Genomic DNA, 21,190 nt, shown 5'->3' with positions numbered 1-21,190 from the left:
ATCAGTTTTGTGAGCAGACCTGGGCACAAATGACGCTTTTAAAAGAAAAGAGAGGGTCCGATCTACCTTCCATTAAGAGAAGAATTTCTTTCTTTCTTTATTTTTCCCCAAAGCCCCAGTAAATAGTTGTATGTCGTAGTTGCACATCCTTCTAGTTGCTGTATGTGGGATGCGGCCTCAGCATGGCCGGAGAAGCCGTGCGTCTGTGTGCACCCGGGATCCGAACCCGAGCCGCCAGCAGCGGAGCGCGCACTTAACCGCTAAGCCATGGGGCCTGCCCAAGAGAAGAATTTCTGAAAGAGATGAGCTGGCACTGGGCCTGGCCTGGGTGCAAGAAACTGCACTTCCCAGGACAATTTATTCCCATGATTTGGCCTGGAAAACCCTTCTCTCTCCGGGCATGGGCTCCGCCCCTCGAAGCCCATCCTCCTCCTTGGCTCCAGCTTAAGCCCAGTCTCATCTATGTGTGAGCCAACCCATCGTTCCCCACCTTCCCGGCCCGTGGCCATCCACATGTCCCTTCATAGTCTCCTTGTAATGTTTATTGCCAGTACCCGGCATCTGTTGCCTTGTGTTCTTTATGTCAGGTTGTGGGTTATTTCAGGCGGCACCGGATCTTATGTTGCCTGGTGTCCTCAAGAGGCACCGAGAGTGATAATCATGCTTGTTGATGGTGGTCCTCAGACTTGGGTGTACATATGAATAATGTGGAGGTGCTGTTTGGCCGCCACCTCCCAGGATTCTAATTCTGCACTCTTGGGTGGGGCCAGAAAGCTGCAAAGTTAACTGGCCTCTGACCCCAGTTTGGAAGCAAATGATCTGGCCCAGACCACACTGGAGAAAGGGCCTTCTTCACCTTGACCTTTACAAAGCACTTTATCTACATTGTCCTGTTTGAGCCTCCAGCAACTCTGCATTTTACAGATGTGGAAACAGACTCAGAAAGGTCAAAGAGCTTGACCAAGGTCACATTGGTGTTTAGGAGTGACTGGATAGAGGCCAGGATGTGGGCTTTCTGAGCATTGTGGCAGCCACACTCATCTCAAAAGAAGCTCCCTGAGAGGGCATCAGGCTTCCATTCTAGTCCTGCATGAATGAGAGCCCCTAGGATAGGTGAGCTGATGCTTGACCTGAAATAGTGCCGGCCCCCGCTAGGGGAGTTGCTTCTGTGGGGTCAATCCTGGCTGCTTTCTCTGTGCGGGAGTGCGAGAGAGCCCTCAACCCCGGCAGAGCCTTGGGCTCCTTAGGGGCAGAGGGAAGAAGCGGACGGGAGAAATCGTGGAGAGAGGGTTTGGGGCTTGGTTGATAGCAGGGCTGTGACTTTCATCGTGAGCCTGGTGGGGAAGTATTTGGGGGAAGTTGCTGAGAGTTGGACGGAGGGAAAGAGAAAGTCTGAAGCAGTGATTTCCAGTGCCATACCTCCACTTTTCTGCATTGGTATTTTCTCCTCAACGTGCCCGAGGGGGACACTTGGACCCAGGGCGTTTACCATGGGGACGCTGCCCAGCTCTTCTCCTCTCTCCCCACTCTGCTCACCCCGCATCGTCCCCAGCCAGCCTTCCTAGATGGTGCCGAGCTGCTGGGATTTGGGATTCTGGTGGGGGCTGAGGGGGATGGGGTTTGACCATTTGTTCTGGGCTGACCCGGGAACAAAGGCCTCTTGCAATCGAGTCCTGGCCGTAAAGCCCCCATTAGCCAGAGTAGGGGGAGCCATCAACACATTAACAACTAAAAACCGTCTGCCCTGGAATTCCTTTGCTGCGCCTCACGACCTCCCCCTTGCTCGTGGGGCTAATTCAGGGCCTGGGAGGATGCTGATGGACTCTCCCAGCCGCTCAGCCTCCCATTGTGTTACTAATGCTCAGTAACAAAGGCTACTTGCCTTTAGCAACAGTTGCTAGGCGGGTCTTATCTCCTGGGCTCTAGTCCCTTCCCCCACGGCCAGAATCTGAGGCCCAGACCAGGTCCCAGCCAGTCTTCAGTGTGCAGCTCTTAGAAGCCCCAGGAGGATTATCAACAGGAGAGTGCCCTGCCACACTCACTCATGGGAGGTTGTAGGAAAGGGACACGTCCGTGGCAAAGAGAACCACAGCGGTCTTTTCCAGACGTATTCTTGGATGCTGTCGCTTGTGGAACAAGCAGGACTGTGCTTCCCTACCCACCCCCACCCCCACTCCCAAGGATTTTTCTGGATTCTTAGCAGACCCTTCATTACAAATGCCACCTGGCTTTTTGCTGAAGTGACCACCATCTGAGGTCATTGGTGTTTCTCTGCAAGCGGACTGACAACAGCGCACACCCTGCTGTGCTGTCATTGTGCTGTTCAGTTGCCTGTCACATCGACAGACACACTAGATCTCAACCCCAGCTGGACACTATACAGGAGAGTCACCTGGGCACGGTAAAGAGAAAACAGATTCCACCCCTGAGATTCTGATTTAATTAGGCTGGGGTGGGAGCCGTGCATGTTCCCTGTCCCGGGTGAGTCTAACAGCAGCCAGGGCTGAGACTCTGCGACCCCCTGACACAGGAGTATGAAGGTGAGGGCAGGGGCCACTCTGATGACAGTCAGTGTCAGCAAGATTCTGAAACTGGGCAGACCTCCAGCCCCCACTCCAACTGAAGTAGGGCTGGCTTTCTTAACCTTTTTAAGCTCAAAATCCTCATCCAGGGCCGGCCCCGTGGCTTAGCGGTTAAGTGTGTGCGCTCCGCTGCTGGCGGCCCGGGTTCGGATCCCGGACGCGCACCGACGGCACCGCTTCTCCGGCCATGCTGAGGCCGCATCCCACATACAGCAACTAGAAGGATGTGCAACTATGACATACAACTATCTACTGGGGCTTTGGGGGGAAAAATAAATAAATAAAATCTTAAAAAAAAAAAAATCCTCATCCATAAAATGAGACCCACCTAATACTGCAGTTTTGAGGATGAAATGAGATGATGATACAAAGCTTGCGGCACATCCCTGGCACATATCAGAAGCTCCGTTAACGCCTGTTAGAGGAACGGTGCTTGAGCAGTGAAAGCCGATGGCTTTGGGAGTGAGAAATTCCGAGTCTCCGTGTCTGGTCTGATACAAACTAGTAACCCTAAGCAACTCTGTGCTCTCAAATTTCCCTTCGATTCCTTCCAGCTTCAAAATTCTATAATTCCATGATATCATAGACAATAAAACTTTGTAATCCTATATTGGTTTATGAAAGTAGTACATAGTTTGAATAATTTCCCCACAAATTTACAGTTCCTCAATTCAACTAGATGGTCAAGCGTTGTTTAACGACAGGGACACGTTCTGAGAAATGCATTGTGGGGCGATCTTATCATTGTGAGAACGTCATAGAGTGTACTTACACAAACCTAGATGGTGTAGCCTACTACATACCTAGGCTCTATCGTACTCATCTTATGGGACTGCCGTTGTATATTTGGTTCATCATTGGCCAAACTGTCGTTATGTGGTGCATGACTGTAGTTTAAAATTGAGACAATCTAAATTGAGCCCAATGTGTTTTTAATTCAGCAGGGCTTATTACATGGATATAGCAGCTTCTGTATCACTTAGTCGTCGTCTTTTTTTTTTTTGTGAGGAAGATCGGCCCTGAGCTAACATCTGCCACTCCTCCTCTTTTTTTGCTGAGGAAGACTGGCCCTGGGCTAACATCCATGTCCATCTTCCTCTACTTTATATGGGACACCGCCACAGCACGGCTTGACAAGTGGTGTGTTGGTGCGAGCCCAGGATCCGAACCGGCGAACCCCAGGCTGCCGCAGCGGAGCGCATGCACTTAACCGCTTAAGCCACTGTGCCAGCCCCTGTATCACTTAGTCTTAATGAATGACTGACACCACCTACTTGTAGTTACAGATTGCTAAATTCTTAGATATTAACTCATTTTCCTAGGACAACTGCAGATTTTGAGTTGTTTTTCTACACCTGATGATAGAGTGGTAATAATATTATTATTAATAGTTATCATTTCTAAGTGCTTTACAAATATTAACTCATTTGATCCTTGCAACAGCCCTAGGAGGTATGATTCGGCACAGACTCTAACTCCACTGGGAGACTGAACCCAGAAGGCTGACCGGAACCCCCAAACCAGCTGAGACCTTCCCTCCGGCGCCCAGCTTCATAGCCGTGTTCTACTCACACTAGGTGTGAGGCTGTGAGGAGTGGCAGGTCTCCCCTCTGGAAGGGACCTGCTGCTCCCTGAAGTGGGGGTTCTCTTGAGCATTCAGATTCTGTCCTAGGTGCGTCCAACTCCAAAGCCTGCAGTTTCTTTGCCCGAGGACAGAGGCGCAGGAGCACAAGGCCTGGAGCCTTGGTGGAGATTTACTGGGGCACCAGGCGACTAGTAAATGCTCTGAATGCAGCCCCAAGAGCCAGATTCAGTGTCTGTGGCTCCCCATGTGATGGGAACTCGTGGTGGGATTGGAACCTTGGAAGGCAGGGGTCCCAGCTCTCCAGTGATGAGTGCTGGAATGACAGAATTGGTGACTTGGAACCACTGCCATCTGCAAGCCCCCATCAGGCCTCTGGTTGCATCTTTTGCATATCTCTGCATACTTGATTAATCTGCCAGGGGTCTTCTTTTAGGCAGAATTGTCATTTGTTGATTTTTTTTAAAGGTTCTTTCTTCTGTCTCCCTTCTGTTTTGCTAGCAGTGCTGCACTGGCTACCCCTCCAGCACCCGTCTATTCATCCGTGCTGCCTGGGGCGGAAGACTTGTAACACTCCCAGTGGACAGCCCTCCTCTTAAGTTAGTGCTTCTTTATGGAGCTCCTCCTCCATGCTCTAGGAGGGGAGGTTGGAAGATCAAAACCACACGGACCCTACCCTCAGGGCTTTGCAATCCAGGTGGGGTGTCTGGGCAGGTGACAGTCCTGAGAGAGCTGTCATGGCCTGGGGCAAAATTCTGTTCTTCCCTTCTGCCAGTCAGCTGGGGACCGCCAAGACCGCTTCAAGTTAACAGTTGTGGGTTGGGTTAACGCAATGGTTTTCAAACTTTTACACTCAAAAATTTTTGAGGATCCCAAACAGCTTTTGTTTATGTGGATTATATCTACTAAATCCTGTATAATATAGCCTGTATTAGAAATTAAAACTGAGAAATTTTCAAAACACAAGACTACACAAGTACACAATCCATTATTTGTCAGAGCAATGTCGTCACACGTGATGCAGCTTTTGGAAAATTCTGTAGGCTTATGAAAGAATGAGAGTGAAAAAGACAACATCTTAAAATTTTTATGAAGAGTTTTGCCTTTGTAGATTGCATGAAGAAGTCTGGGGGACTCACAGAGTTTCCCTGACCACACTTGGAGAACTGCTGGGGTACAGCATATAGGATCTTGCAGCATCAAAGATTTGAAGACTCTAACAGAGTGTCTGGAAGTCTGCTGAAGCCTTAATCTGTGACAGGAAAAGCTCTCTTTTAAAAAATCCTTGGTAAAGTAGGAGAGGAAAAAAGTAACTTTTCCTTTACCCTCTTATATTCTATTCTTGGGGCCTGCAAATTAAACTGACAAAAGCCACATTAACAGGAGAAAAGGCATATAAATTTTATTTGATGTTAATATTTAATTTTTACATGCATGGAGGCGTTCGTAGAAAAGAAGTGAAGACCCCAAGAAGTGGGTAGACCAGGTGCTTATGTACTATTTTAACAAATGGTGATAATTTGTGGAGAAGTAACAAGATGAAGAAAAAGGAGTTTGAGCTTCTAGGGGCAGTAAATTGTGGGAAGGTAAATGTATGAGGGAAAACAACAGAAGATAGGGGTTCTTTTAGTAAGGCTTGTCTGTGCAGACCCGTCTTGGTGCCGACTTTCTGTCTCCCGTGATAAGGGTGGTTCTCCTCCTGGTACAGGAGCTGGAAGGAGGGCACCTTCACAAACAGAGATGGATGTCCTGCTGTTAGGCAGGCAGAAGCAGGGCAAAGAGCTCTGTCTGCATTTACTGCTTCTTAATTGCCTTCAGCTCGAAATAATCCTTATGCAAAGTGGCATATTTCAGGGTGGTATATTCTGACCCCTTTCAGTAAATAATAATAACGGGCGATACTAGAGTCTGAGTTAACAGTACCTAAGATCCTTCCCTCTGGAAAGTCCTGGCAGCCTTCACATTCCGTAAGCCTGGGCCGGCCCCGTGGCTTAGCAGTTAAGTGCACGCGCTCCGCTACTGGCGGCCTGGGTTCGGATCCCGGGCACGCACGGACGCACCACTTCTCCAGCCATGCTGAGGCCGCGTCCCACATACAGCAACTAGAAGGATGTGCAGCTATGACATACAATTATCTACTAGGGCTTTGGGGGAAAAATTAATTAATTAATTAATTAAAAAAAAACACAAACATTCCGTAAGCCTGAGCATGTCCACTCCTAGGCCAGAGATAGGGAAATCCCACCTGAGAGCAGGGAGCCCAGTGGGCGAGGTGGCCTCGTGGGGTGCGTGAAAGGCCGGGCTTCATGGGGCAGCAGCAGAGGAAGCTGAAGGGCAAAGGCCCGTGCGGCCAAGGGAAGGGGCTGGAAAGAGCTGCCTGCTCACCCCACGTCCCCAACCCCAGCGGCAGAGCGGGACCCTGGAGATGGAAGACCAGAAGGCCTGCTCTCGGGGTCTGGGGGGTGCAGTGTCCATGGTGATGCCATCAGGAGGGCAAGGGAGGTCCCCGGGCTGGAGACAGTGGTGTGAGGCAAGTGACCGGGGGGAATGAGAAGAGGCCCCCCAAGAGCACCCAGCTCCTGTGAGGCCAGCGAATCAAGAGCCGACTCCAGCGATGAGAAGGGACCTTTCCCCTTTAGGTTGCCAAGGCAGCTCTTCGCGCTCCCGTCCTGCCTCCATCTGCGTCCACTCCCTGGACCCTTGTCAGTTCTGGCTCTGGGTAGAGCCACTGTTCCCTAGGCCAGGACTAGCAACCCTGTAGCCACAGAGGCCGCCAGGGATTACCCGACTCGCTTGCAGAGCAGCCACCTCTACTTGCTGCTTATCCAGTCTAGTCACCTCTCCAGGCCCAGCCCCATGCCTTCCTCCAGGAGAGCTTCTCTGAGCCTGTCCAGTGAACCCGTTCTTCCTCTGCGATCCCGTATTCCTCTGTTTAGCACTTCATTCTTCTGCTGTGTATTATAAAAATGGGGAGAATCTGTCTCTCCACTAAACTGAAAACCCCTCAAGGGCAGGCATCTTGTCTTATTAGCATTTGTTCATCCCTTCCAATGCCCAGCTCAGTTCCTTACACACTGTAGGTGCTTAATTCGTGCCGATAGGAATGACTTGAACCCCTGCGTGTTATTTCTTCCCGTCCTCCCTCGCCCTACAACCTCTACAGAAACTCCTACATCTTGTCCTGTCCCTTTGTGCAGGGGTGAGACCTGGCCCGGTGATGGGAGAGGGCAGAGGGAGCTGCAGGGGACAGGCCTGGCTCCACTCCAGCCCCACCCCAGCACCTCTCACCACAGGCCTGGCAGGGCTCAACCTGCCAGGCAGGCACTTTGGAGGGGTCTCCTCTACACCCCTTCCCCAGTCTGCATCCCTCTCCCCACTGCGTCTCCCTCCTTTGTCTTACCTACTGCCCATTTCTGGCCCTTCTTGCTCTGCCCCTAACCATGCTACTCTTGGTGTCCCTGGTAGCTGTGGCCACCTCAGGGATGCTCTGTCTGGGGGTGGGAGAGTAGGGAGAAGTGGGTCCTCAGACCACTCTTTCTGGCTCGTGTCCCCTCCCCAGCTGACGTCTTCTTTGTTCGTTCCATGAGTACTGATTGAGCACTTGCCTGTGCCAGGCACCTCCAGGTGAGGACCCAGCAAAGAACGAGACAGGCAGAGAGCCCAGCCTCATGGCATCAGAGAGCATCATCCGAGGCGGGGCTAGGACTTCTGATAAGTGTCAGAGACCGTCCAAGGCACTGAACAAGGAAACTGCAAAGCCCAGCCTGGTTTAGAAATCATTGGTTGTTGGGGATGAAGTTCGCTCTGCTCCCTCTGATGTCTGGTCGGGGTGTGCTTCCCTCCCAGGTGTATGAACTGGACGGGACGGTCCATAACCGAGAGTGGTCAGTGAAGACTTACAAAGAAGTTGCTTATATGTTTGCGAAAAAGCATCCTGCATTTATTGGAATCAAAATCATTTATTCGGATGACAGGTGAGAGAGAACATGGCTGAAACTGCAAGTGTGGGGAGAAAGGGATGTGGGCAGAGCTATTAGGCTAGGAAGGGAGCGGGGCAGAGAGAGGTGAGAGGGGAGGCTGGGAGCCAGGGGTCAGAGACCCCTGATGCCAAAGAGCGTGGGCTTGCTGTGTGCGCTTGCGTGTGAGTGCAAAAATCAACATCTGAAATCACTTCTAGTTTGAGTCCTCACAACCAGACTGAAGTGAAGGACTGTGTCAATTTTCCAGATAATTCTAGGCTGTGACCTCACATTTGCCTGGTGACTCAGTTATGAGTATAATGTTTTTGCCTGAATGTTTGGATAATTGGCCCTTTTCTTTGTTTTAATTTGCCACTGGGGTTCTGCCTCCTGTCAGCTGTTGCTGCGTGTTGCTGGGTGCGAGGCCTTGATTGGTGACTGGGCCCTGAGTGACAGCTGTCTCAGCATCTGTGTGTGGAGTCCCCACAGCAGCGTGGTGGTGTGAAGAAGGACCCCTCCTTCCCCAAGCAAGCGCAGAAAGCCTTAGAGCTTAATTTTCCTTCTGATTTTACCAAAGGAAGAGCTCTCCTCTCTTCTCAAAGAGCAGCCAGTCTAAGGCCTGTGGCCTGTCCAGGGCTGGAGATGCAGCGGCAGCAGCCAGGTGGGATCACACCAGTCAGGCTTGGGGGGGTGGGCAGCTGCTCCATGTGCTGAGCCCACCGTGGGGCTGGGCTCTGGAGGGCAGTCAGACTTCCCAGGAGCCTCCTCCCTGGAATCCCCTGCCCTCCTCGTGAGGCCTGTGCCTGTGTGCTGGTCAGCCAGGACGGAGCTTGCAGGGTGGGCCCCACTGGTTCTGCCCAGAGGCTCCCTGGAGGCCAGAGGCAGAAGGGCGTTCGGGCTGAGCTGCAGTGGGTAAGTGCTCTCTGTGTTCCCTTCGGGCTCTGCAGGAGAGGGAATGGGAAAGTGTGGGGAAGCGGGGGCAGGACAAACTTAGGCCCAGAGAACTGAGGACTGGAACAAGTGAGCCAGCTGCGGGCAGAGGCCTTTGTCCTATCATGGGCTGTGCGAGGCCTTTTCTCTTGGTGTTTCTGATGTTATGCTGCTTGCCTCCTCCCTGTCCTGGTCTTGAAGAGAGAGAGGGCACAGAGGGAGGTCAGGCAGCCTGGCTATATGGTTTCTGGAGTGCCCAGGGCCTGGCTGATTTAATCAGAGGAAGAGGACATGGAGTTGCCACGTCCAGCCAACCTGTGGCATTTCACAGGTGTCCAGTGAACAGGGACCTGGCCAGTGTACTGCACCCACTTCCAGGCCCCGCCCTCTCAGGGATGCAGGGCAAGTTTTGGACAAGGCCACTTCGCTTCATCCAAATGTAGACAGATAAAACTTGCCCCATGGGTCCCTTTGCCTCACCTGCTTTTCAGAGACTGTGGGTCCCTCTGGAGCCAGCCAGAGTCCTTGACAGGGATGGATTTGGGCGAAATCTCTCTCAGATGCAGCCACTTAAAGGGGTCACAACAGCCCTGTTGGGATGGGGTCATGTGGGTTTGGGAGATGGTTGCTGTGGACCCTGCACTAGAGCAGCTGCAGGCACCGAGGGAGCTGCTCTGGGGTTCACGCTGTTTCTTTGCTTCTCTGTCTCTCTCACAGATCCAAAGATGTGTCCCTCATCATGGAATCCGTCCGAACAGCCATGGCGCTTCGGACCATGTTCCCCAGGATGGTGGCAGGATTTGATCTGGTAACGGACTCTGTGCACAGCAAGGCTGTCCGAGGGCGGGCCCAGCAGGCAGCTCTTGGTGAAGGGCCGGGCAGCACCCAGTGAAGCCTCTGCAGAGGCTCAGGCTGCCAACCGCAGGCCTGGCCAGAGTTCAGCGCTGACCCCATCTAGGGGCCTGCAGGGGGATGACAGCAATGGCGCGACGACTAAAAAGGGAAGTTCCAGAATAAGGAAGGAATTTGGGGCATTTGGACAATAATGACGGGCTTATTCCCCATTCCCCTGCCTTCTGCTCACACTGCCCACCTACATCTGGCTCTCCCAACCGCAGCACACGGGGCGGTGTCTGGAAGCAGGGACGGGGCTAGCTCTGAGCAGAACCGTCGAGGATGTAAAAGGCGTCCGTCTCTCTGCATCCTGTTGGCTTCCTCAGCTGTTTCTGAAGCTGCACATCCATAAGTGGTGTGACTGCCCCTCACCGCCAAGTCAAAGCCATAGCCAGATCCTAACAGCGAGGCCACACTTCCCAGGTGACAACTCATTCATCTCATTAAGGAAGCTAAATTAATTTGGACTAACTGGCTAAAGGGCATTCCTGACTCCCTCTTACAGAATCTGTACATTTTACCCCAGACTGTGCTTAAGCTCTTGCTGTCAGACCAAGCAGAGCCCAGAGAGTGGCTCTCAGGGAATCACTTTGTTTGGACCCAGGATGTCCTCCTGGGACCTTTGAGCTTTGCCCAGAGGATCTGCCTTTCCAGGAAAGGGGCAGAAGTCCCTCCATCTCATCTTTTCCCTCTGTGTGGAGCACTAACAAAGGGGCCTGAGAAGGAGGGCCTCTGGAACAGTCCATACAAGGACTCTAATGGACAAGCCCTCTTGGGAGTTTGGGGTTGAAGGGGAGATAGGTAGTTGTTCAAAGGGGTCCACTTGCAAGCTCCGAGTTTCTTTCAAATCTACACTTCATCCTACTACATTGAATATCCATGTTTGTTTTATTACAAAAATGTGTCATTGTCCCCCACTCTCCTACCTCACAAATTAAAATAGGCATTCTGAAGGAGGCACCTTTTATCCTAAGGCACCCTTCCTCCTGGCACACAACTACAAAGCCCTGAGGGTATGTGCGGCTTAGTCTGAAAAGCGTGATTTGGTTGTAGTTGCTCTTCATGTTAGTTACAGCTGAGGAACTGAGTCACAGGGGGACTCCGCCAGGAAACTGACACGCCCAGGGGCCCACAGGCGATGAGTGGCCGAGCTGCATCTGGTCTCCTCCTGGCTCCTGGCCCAGGGCTCCAGCTCTCTTGCTCTCTCTGTCTCTCTGTCTCTCCCACTCTCTCCCTGTCTCTCCTGCTCTCAGCCTCTCACTCTCCTGCTGGCTCTGTCTCTCTATGGCTCTGTCACTCTCTCCCCCTGAAATGCTCAGGGCTGAAGCACAGGGGCTTGGAAGGTGGTGTGAGAAGACAAGATGGGAGGAGCTGGGAGGATACAAGGCACAGCCTCTGCCTAAGGGGGGAGTTATTTCAGGGCAATGACGCACTCTTTTCTTTCCCAGTTCTGCTGCTGGTCATTCTTAAAAGGCTGTGTGAGCAAGACCTCAGGCAGTAGTGGAGGGTAAAGGAAGGGTGCTCACAGGCTGCAGGGGCACCATCAACAAAGTGAGGCATGGATCAAGCAGCCAGCTCCATGTCCCATCCTCTCTGTCCCACAGGTGGGGCGTGAGGACACTGGCCACTCCTTGTATGACTACAAGGAGGCTTTGATGCTTCCAGCCTCGCATGCAGTAAAACTGCCTTACTTTTTCCACGCCGGAGAGACAGGTGAGCCATGCAGAGACGATCAGGACACAGGAGGTGGTGGACGGGAGGCTCCTCACCATCCCTCAAGAGTGTTGACAGGGCCCTTGGCAGTGTAGTGAGAGTCAAGGGTCATTTATGGCCCTTCTCCATTTCGAATGCATTATCTCATTTAATCCTGACAGCAGCCCCTGGAGAAGGAATAACAGTGACAGTAACAGTATCATGCACTTCACATATATTGTTTCCAATTCTCACTCCAGGCCTGCTAGGAAGGTGTTTTTATCCCCGTTTTATAGATGAGCCCACAGCTCCAAACAGTGTGATTGGTCCAAAGGTAGAGCTGGTCAGTGGCGGAGTCTGAATCTGAGCCCTTTTTGATGATCTCTGTTTCATAACGAGTGAATTGTGCTTGTGAGGTGAACCCACCTGTCCCAAGTTACACACTGTTCAGTGGCAGAAGAGGGACTAGACCCAAGACTGCCCTGGCCTCTAGGAGGCTCTGTCCACACGCATCAGTGCGGAAGAGGAGACCCCACCCTGCCCAGGCAGCCTGGCTGCTGCTGCTCCTGAAATGTCCTAGCCCAGCCACACCTTCCTTCCCCAAAGCTCAGTCCCTAGGCTCACTGGTCATCTCTCAGCCCCTCCCATATTCCAGTCCTGAAGTGCGCACACCCTCAGCAAAAGGAGCGCCAGACCATGGCTGCAGTCTCAGATCAAAATGAAGGTTTGGGTGCTTAGACCAGGAGGAAAGCTCACTGCCGCACCCCATCTGTCACCCTCAGAGGACTGAGGACATGAGAGAGCAGTGGGAGCTTGAATTTCACAACTGGGCTTAAACCTTGGTTTATCACACCATCTCTCAGAGGAAGGGCCCATGGGCATTAATCTCTTCTTCCTGACATTTCAAGCCAGTTTAGATCCAATTTAGATCAAAGCTGTTCTAGGAGATTTAAAGAACTGTTTACGGGGGATGGGGTAGGGGGTTGTTAACCTTGAAGAGCTTGTGGTCTAGTTGGGAAAACCATGCTTACCTGTGTGAAGTCATTGCAACAGTATGAAGCACTGTCACACAGGAGCTAACTAAATTCCAAAATGTATGGTCCTAAGAGATGAGTTTGCCAGGACTTGGGCATTTAATACCCAAGAGTAATGTCCTTATCAAAAAAAAAAAAAAGGAGAGGCAATATTTGCAAAGAAAGTACTAGATAGGAAACTAGTGAAAATCCACGTAAAACACACGCCTTCACCAGCAAGGGGATTTCTTGGGTTTTATTCCTAACAGAGAAGTGGAATTGTCATATTTTACATGTGGTTCAGTTGAGATGCTTTGGGCTGCCAGAAATGGAGTGCACACATCCAACAGGTTTTACAATAAGGTCATCTGTTATGTCACGTAATAAGCAACCTCTGCTGTCCTCATCGAGTCCAGGATTTCACCCTACTTTGTCGTCAGATAGTGAAGTCATGTTCAGGCATGACCACATCCAGTGAAGCAAAAGACGAGATGTTTCCTCCAGGGCATCTCCTTCTATTAGGGTGGAAGCCCCAGGAGCTGCCCACTAGTAACCTCCCAGGCCAGGATTAGGACTATCCTAGCTGCAAGGGAAGCTGGGAGAGTTGGGCCATGTCATTTTCACCCTCTAAAGAAGGCCTGCCAACCAGAAGGTGCTGCAGGGACTGCTGGGGAGGAGGCAGCAGCAGCATCTGCCACCACGTTGTTCGTGCTGACCCTCGCCATCTTGCCCTTGATATTGTCCCAAGAGTACTGTTAAAGATATAAATTAAAGTAAATACATACAAATTATTATATTGACAGAGTCTGCAGCACTTTGTTGTAAAGATCATAAACATAAAATTCCCAGAGAATAGCTCTGGAAACAAAAAATGGAAAGAAAGAATACGGACTGTGGGGTCAGACAGACAAAGACTTGAAACCCAGTTTTGCCACTTGCTAGCCGAGTATCCTCCTTCAATTTATAAAGCCTTTGTAAGTTTCAACATCCTCATCTGTCACATACATACATACAATAAAGGCATGCCGTACCTCTCTTTAGCATTGTTATAAGGAAAATGTGTGTCTGGGGGTATTTGTGTCAAATTTCATTTTCTCCCTTTTCTTGCTTGGGGGGTCTGGAGCCTTTATCTGAGGATGATCTGTGGGTCAGATCTATCCTATTGAAGACTACCCCTGTATCCACAGATTGGCAGGGTACTTCCGTAGACAGAAACCTTCTGGATGCCCTAATACTGAACTCTACCAGAATTGGCCATGGATTTGCTTTGAGCAAACACCCAGCAGTCTGGGCTGACTCCTGGAAGAAGGACATCCCCATCGAGGTCTGTCCCATCTCCAACCAGGTATGCATGATCCATGGGACCAGTCCAGTGCGATCTTCTCCCCAAACCTCAACCTCTGCTCTGCTGCTCGACCTTTTTCCTGTATAATTTTTCTCTCCTTAACTCGTTTTCTATATTCCTCCACTCTCTGCCTCCCATTAGTAGAAGTATTTAGGAAAGGCCCTTTGCCTAAACCATTCATAACAATGAGGCAGCAGTGAGGATCCCCAGTGGGGTGGAATTTTGGGCAAAGCTGTGGACAAAGCTGAAGGGACGTTGGGGGAGGCCAGGGAAGTGAGAGGGGCCATAGGATACTGCTGCTTCCACAGTTGCTTGCGGTTCTTTGTGTACCTGCATCTGTTGCTGTGTTGAGGAGAGCTGCTCTGAGCAGGACCAAGAGAGAGAGCAAATGTTTGTGGTGGTGATGAGACCTGGAGAAAATTAGGACAAGCATGAGGACTGGCTCTATTCCTTGTGTCAGGACTTTGCCCAGAAGTCATCCCAATGTTCAGAACAGTGATGGAGATAAGAAAGGAGCTGGTTATGCTCATGGGTCTCACCTCCCTTGTAACGACACTTTTTATGGATCAAAGTTTGTTTTTCTCCTTTGCCTCCTGTTGAGCAGGTTCTGAAACTGGTATCTGACCTGAGAAACCACCCTGCAGCTGTTCTCATGGCCACCGGGTACCCCATGGTGATCAGCTCTGATGACCCAGCTGTCTTTGGAGCCAAAGGCTTGTCCTATGATTTCTATGAGGCCTTCATGGGCATTGGGGGGATGACGGCTGACCTGAGGACACTCAAACAGCTGGCCATGAACTCTATCAAGTGAGTGTCCTATGTACCTCCCAGATCCCCCACTCCCTCTTCCATCCCACAACTTGTGTTTACCTCTCTTAGAGGTTTGGGGCAGAAGTCTGGAAGGTTTCTGTGGGTTTTCTCCACCTCATCTCTGTTTCGTTCTTGCTCCTGGACTAAGGAGAAATGTGCTCCTCAGGCATCTGAGATCCCCTCATACTGCCTGTCCTGCTCCCCATCCCCTTCCCTGGGCTGACCTGGCGCCTCTTCTCCTGCAGGTACAGCGCCCTGTTGGCTATGGAGAAGAAGGTGGCCATGAAGACCTGGGAGGAGAGATGGGATAAGTTTGTAGCTGACCTGGCCAGGAGGCCCAAGTGAGAAGACAGATGTTTATTCCCTGATTCCTCTGCTTCCCTCCACAAGCTGTCTTCATTTTCTCTCGGTCATTCTTGAGTCCACTCCAGTGTAGTCTCCACCTCCATTTCTTCATCAAAACTGACCTTGTGAAGGTCGGCAATGGCCTCCAGATTGCTTGACCTCTCAGAAATACTTGATCAGTTGACCAAACTTTTCTTTTTGAAATATTCTTCTCTCAGCCTCAGTGAAATCCACTCTCTTGGTTTTCTCCTTTCTTTCTGGCCGTTGCTTCTGATGTCCGTTTTCCAGATGCTCCTTCTCCGTCTGATCTCTGTGTTGAATTTCCTCAGCACTCAATCCTGCCTCTCTTGAGTTCTTGTCTTTTTGCTTCTCTCCTCTTCTTTTCTCTTCTCTTCCCACTCTATACTCTTTTCCTAGTTAGTTTCATTCATTCCTTTGCTTGAAATACTATTTATTTGCTTATGATTCCCAAATTTATTTATTCTCTTGGATGGCTCACAGGAATCTCAGAAACCTACTACGTGCAATGCTGAACTCTCAGTCTCTTCCCTTTCAACCTTTTCCTGGTCTTTCCATCTTGGTAAATGGCACTTCCATCCATTCCACCCAGTTGCTCAAAGCAGAAATTTTCAGTGACATTCCTGATACTGCTCTCTCCCCTGCTCCCTATATCAAAATGTATCTTGAATCCATCCATGCCTCTCCACCTCTACTGCTATTGGCTGAGTTGAAGCCATTATCACCTCTTGCCTGAGTTTCGACAATAGCCTCCTAATTGATCTCCTCATTCTTCTCTTTGCCCTCTCCAATTCATTCTTCACTGAGCAATGGCTTTCTAAAAATTAAATTAAATCAGGTTATTCCATTGCTTACAACTCGGTGCACTTAGAAAAACCCAAATGTCTCAGCAGGGCATACAGCATCCTGTTTAATCTGGACCCCTTTCAGCATCATCCTACCCCAGTTGCCTCTTGTGCGCCAGACTCTAGCCATCCTAGCCCTTTGTTCCTCAGATACCCCAAGCTCTATCCTGCATCAGGGTCTTTCTCATTTTCTCTGCCTGGAATGTTCTTTCTTTCCACTGTTGTCTAAGTAACTTCGTGTTCACCCTTCAGGTTTCAGGTTTCAGGTTTCACGTCACTGTCTCGGGAAGGTTTCCCAGACCCCTAACCTGTTATTCTGTCTCACAGCACCTCTCTTCCTTCGTGACTCTCATCACAATTTGTAATTACATGCTTTTATCTGTGTTTATAGTCTCCCTCCCACCAGACTGTAAGCTCCTGTGGGCAGGCACTAATGATTGTTTTCTGTACACTGTGAACCCAGAGCCTAGCTCCATGCCCCACAACTAGTCAGCACTCATTAAAAGATGTGTTGAATGGATGGACACAACTTGTAAGTATTGAGCTGGTTGCTGAGGCAGGAGACGGTGGAGCAGAGTCTCCCCCCAGAAAAGGCCTCGCATGGTCAGATTCTGGCTCCTGGCGTGGTCTTTGGGAGAAGGAAGGCAAGAAGCCAGGCTTGTCCTCACTTGACCAAAGGATGTGAAGGGGAGTCAAAGAATTCCTTAAAAGTCCTGGGTGGATTCATATGTCTTCTCATCCATCGTCCATCACCTGCATCTGAGCTCTCAGGCAGCAGGCGACCGTCTCTCCATTTGTAGTTTTTCACAGTTGGTTGATGGTACTGGGAAAAGCCTTGCTGACTGGGAGTCCTCAACCACAGGCTGATTCCTGGATGGAACAAGATGACCTCAAAGATCCTCTCTAATTCTGAGGGTCTTTGATTCATTGCCTTCACCAATCCCAGTAGATGGTGTATAGGTCCCAACTCGGCTGACTTACATTTAATAAATGATGAAAATGGAACTTAGCAGAATGGGCTAATTGCCATGGCTACCGGGGTCTCCCAGGAGTGTAAGATCTCTGGCCTGGACTCGGTATAATCTCTGATTTGGCAAAATAAACCAGCTACAGTTTTGCCTTCAGGCCTGGTTCAATAGGCTGAGTCCTAGCAGAGAACTAGGAAACAGCAACAGAACCAGAAACTGAGTTATGAAGATCTGGGAAACACGTTGTAGCCCCCTGGACCTGAGTCATATTTCTGCCGGGAGTAGAGTGGATAAAGCTGATTTCACTCATTCCTCCTGTAGGACTTCCCAGAGGGTGCCCTGACAGATCATCTTTTGGCAAAATTGTGTGTTAATTGAATTTTTGTAAACAAATCATGCTGCACCTGGGGACTTGCTATTTATTTAAAGGAAATCTGCAGCAAAGCCTTCTATTGATAAACTGTCTTTCTGTAATTTGAATTCATGCAATCTGTATTTTTAGTTTCTTTGTCAGAGTGAGGTGAAATCCTTTTTCCTTCTTTGTCAGATGAATTGTCTGGGCTGGAGGAGCCTACAGGCCAGGGATGCCGCGAGCCCCTGACTTGCCAGGCTTATTGCACAGTGAGTCCCCGTTGTCTGTCCCGTGACGGATGCCCTGGCCTGGCCTCCTCCTCCTGGGGCCTGAACTTTCGCTTCAGTCGGCACAGCCCCCAGGAAGGGCAGGAGGCCTTCTGGAAATTCACACTGAGGGAACGTTGTTGGCAGTGCCAACCGTCCTGTTTCCCAGCAGGTTAGAAGTTGGGATTCAACCTCAGGGAAAACCACGGAACATCTATCTTATTGTCTTGAAATAACATGAAACTTTCAGAAAAGTTGCAAGAATAGTACAAAGAACTCTAAGATACTCTTTGCCCAGGTTCCCCAGTTGTGAACATTTTCCGTTTGCTGTATCATTCTCTATCCATATCCATGTCCATCTCTCTCTCAAGGTCTAGATCTATCTTTCTAACCAGTTGAGGCCTGAGTTGCAGACGTTATGCCCCATTACTCCTAAATACTTCTGTGTGCATTTCCTAAAGACAGTGCTATTCTCCTGTGTAACCACAGGACAACCGTCCAGATCAGGATATTAACATTGAAAAGATACTACCATCTGGCCCTGGCCCTTCCAAGCATTTTTTGTTTTCTGGCTGGGAACCCCACCCAGGACCCCATGTCACACTTAGTTATCATCTCTCTCTCGTCTCCTTCCGTCTGGAACAGCTAGCTCCTCAGCCTTCCCTTGTCTTCTGTGACCTCAATACTTGTGAAGTGCACAAGCCAGTTATTTTGTAGAGTGCCCTCATTTTGGGCTTGTCTGCTGTTTCCTTTGAAGAGGTTCCAGCTGTGCATTTGTGAGAGGAATGCCTCAGGAGTGCTGTGGGTCCGTCAGGGCATCGCGGGGGCACGAGGATCAGGGCCTGCAGGCCGCGGGCTGCATAAGCAAGCAACAGCCAATCATTAAAACTTCAGCCTGTTGTGAAACCTGTGGTAGTCTGAAATCCGTCATTGTGGGCGTTTTCACACCACAGAAATCAGCGAGTGTTACAAACCAGTGCCCTCCCCCCGCCGGTGCTTCACTGTTGACAAGCACCACAACGCGGCCAGTGTCAGTCTGTCCCATCATGACAACCCTAACTTCGATCGCTTTGTTAAGGGATGTCTGCCAGGATTCGCCACTGTAAAGTTTTTCCCTTTGTGATTAATAAATATTTAGTGGGAAAACACTTTAACTCTCTGTAAAAATCTCATTCCTCAGCAAACCTTTACCCATTCGTTTTTGCCTCCATTAAGATTATTGTCTGAATCTACTATTACTATGATGGTTGCTGTTCCAGTTATCTGTTGCTGTGTAACAAATTTTCCCAAAACTTAGTGGCTTAAAAAATAATAAAAACTTATTTATTTTTATTATTTATTTCTCTCTCACAGTTTCTGTGGGCCAGGGATCTGGGAAGGGCCAGCTGGGCAGTTCTGGTGTGGGGTTTCTCACGGGGTTGCAGTCAAAACGGTAGTGGAGCTGGGGCAGCTGGGAGCTGGCCAGGCATCTCCTCTCCACACGCCTCAGAGTGCAGTCGCAGGGCCTCTGCATGGGTGTCTGCACTGTGTGGTGGCGGAAGGCTTCAAGAGTAAGTGTTCAGGGAGTCAAGCAGAAGCGCCATTGCCTTTCCCAACATAACCTTGGGAGTCACATTGTGTCATCTCTGCCACACTCTATAGGTCGTGTTTCTCTAGTCTAAATGCTCCTAGCTTCAAGAGGAGGAGACAGAGACCCCACCTTTTAATGGAAACTGTCAAAGTCACATTGTAAGGAGGGCATATAGGATTAGAGATATTGTTAGAAAATATATTGGAAAATACAATCACTAAATGGTGATTTTCTAGTTCCACCATTTCTTCCATATTTATTAGTTGCCATTCTAATGTAAGGAAGAACTTTCTCTTATTTATTAGTTTATTTGTCAGTGTAGCTTATGGATTCTGATTCTATTTCGTGCACTATAACCCCTTACTATCATTATTTATTTTGATACTCACACTGTTCCAGATTTGGCCAAGGGAACCCTGTTAAGCTGGCTCCTGTGACTCTGATAAATTCCTATAATTTTTTCAGCACTTCCTTACTTTCTGACACAATAAAATGTTCTAAGTTTATTTTATGCTTTCTCTGTCTCATTCTGGAAATCAACCATTTCTCCCAAGAGCTCTGGTTCCTTTTAGCAAAGAATAATATTTAGAAGCCTTAATCTGGGCAATAGATGTCCCCATGCTACTGTATACACACACATAAATATAATTTATATATATTAAAATATATATTTATACACATACATTTATATCTATTTTCAAAATTGTCTATGTATATTAAAAAACCATGAGTTTGCTCCCATGGTTGGAATTGCCTCCAATTCCATTCAATACCATAGGGTTTTTCCAGCCTCTGCCCTTCCCGTTTCTGTAACTCTGTGTCCTGAGAGTGAGAAACCTGGTTCCCGCTATCCTCACTGCATCTTCACATCGCTGATTCCCTTGGTATGCAGTCCATCTTTGACCCCCACCGCCACCTCTTTAGCTGGCCCCACAGGTCCACTGGTCCCAGATGCCTCAAAGGAAGGGAGGAGAACCGATAAAGAAAAGGGAAGAGAAGAGGAAAAGATTTGGAAGAAGAAGAGAAACCCCTGGACTTTTTAGAGCTTGAAGTGCCCCCTAGAAGGGGAACGGGTTTCCCGGCGTTACTGAAGGTTCCGTTTCGGGGGCTTGCACATACGTGGACCTCCTCTAAGAGAAATTGTGTATTAGTGGTTTTAAACTGTTTTTCTTTAAGGGGGCCCTTCAAACATGTATGAGCCTCGGCGGCCCACAGAATCTGGACGTGCCCCTGCCCCAGCTCAGCTCTTTACCTGGAACAAGGAAAACGAGGGGAGGTATGCTGGGTTGAGAAGACTAGCCAACCTGAGAGGAATGGTATAGATCAGCCTGGAAGGGATCCTGAAAGGCTATCTGAACCATCTCCCACCTTCCGGAACTGCCGGAAACTTCCTCAGGACGAAGTGCCTGCTCAAGGTTTAAAGCTCACCAGAATAGGATTCTGTAACCTGCTTCAGCCACCCAATCCAGAATCCCCAAACGTCCTTTGCCCAAGGTCAGGAGTTTGAATGACTTATGTGATCCTTGCCTATCACAAAAATTGGTCACTTGAGGATTGGATGTATATAAACGTATCCATAGACCAAAATTAAGTTAGCATGTTAGATTATAAATACATATTATTGTCACATACATAACATATGTATGTCACTTTAAATAGCAGTCATCCTAAAAATAATGTAACCTCCTTTGTCCTTTCTTCTCTGTCCTGGAAGGGTGTAAATAAAACTTGTGGGGCTGGAAGAGCTGCTGAGGTGTCTGGGAGCATGGTGGGAGCAGGGAGCAATGTCCAGTGGCTTTGCCCTCAGAAAGATCCTCACCATCACTGTTCACCCACAATGGTGCAGCCAGGGCAGAGCTGCTGGATTTCATTCCGTCCAGGCCTTTTAGCCAATAGCCTCTTCCTCCTTCACCTTCGGCGCGCACTGGATCCAGCCTTCCAAAGGGCATTTGCCTGGGGACTGTCCAGAGACTATACATTAGGTGGACAAGGTCTGACCCCGTCCAGCCAGACCTCTCT

At 49.6% G+C, this 21,190-nt stretch overlaps 1 protein-coding gene across 1 annotated transcript in view; it reads left to right on the top strand.

Annotated features, from left to right (window-relative positions):
* The window catches only part of ADA2 (adenosine deaminase 2), a 30,622-nt gene extending 11,686 nt beyond the window's left edge, over nt 1-18,936 (top strand). The window contains exons 5-11 of the mRNA XM_058559144.1: nt 8,011-8,138; nt 9,771-9,861; nt 11,552-11,660; nt 13,840-13,997; nt 14,602-14,804; nt 15,053-15,148; nt 17,531-18,936. Of these exons, the coding sequence (XP_058415127.1) occupies nt 8,011-8,138; nt 9,771-9,861; nt 11,552-11,660; nt 13,840-13,997; nt 14,602-14,804; nt 15,053-15,148; nt 17,531-17,534 (789 nt within the window). The 3' untranslated portion in view covers nt 17,535-18,936. The remainder of the gene's footprint in view (nt 1-8,010; nt 8,139-9,770; nt 9,862-11,551; nt 11,661-13,839; nt 13,998-14,601; nt 14,805-15,052; nt 15,149-17,530) is intronic.
* Nucleotides 18,937-21,190: the final 2,254 nt, after the last annotated feature.

Source organism: Diceros bicornis, chromosome 17 (assembly GCF_020826845.1).
Source record: "Diceros bicornis minor isolate mBicDic1 chromosome 17, mDicBic1.mat.cur, whole genome shotgun sequence".
NCBI lineage: Eukaryota > Metazoa > Chordata > Mammalia > Perissodactyla > Rhinocerotidae > Diceros > Diceros bicornis.
The sequence above is the reverse complement of the archived record's forward strand: the minus strand, read 5'-3'. Positions and strand labels throughout refer to the sequence as shown.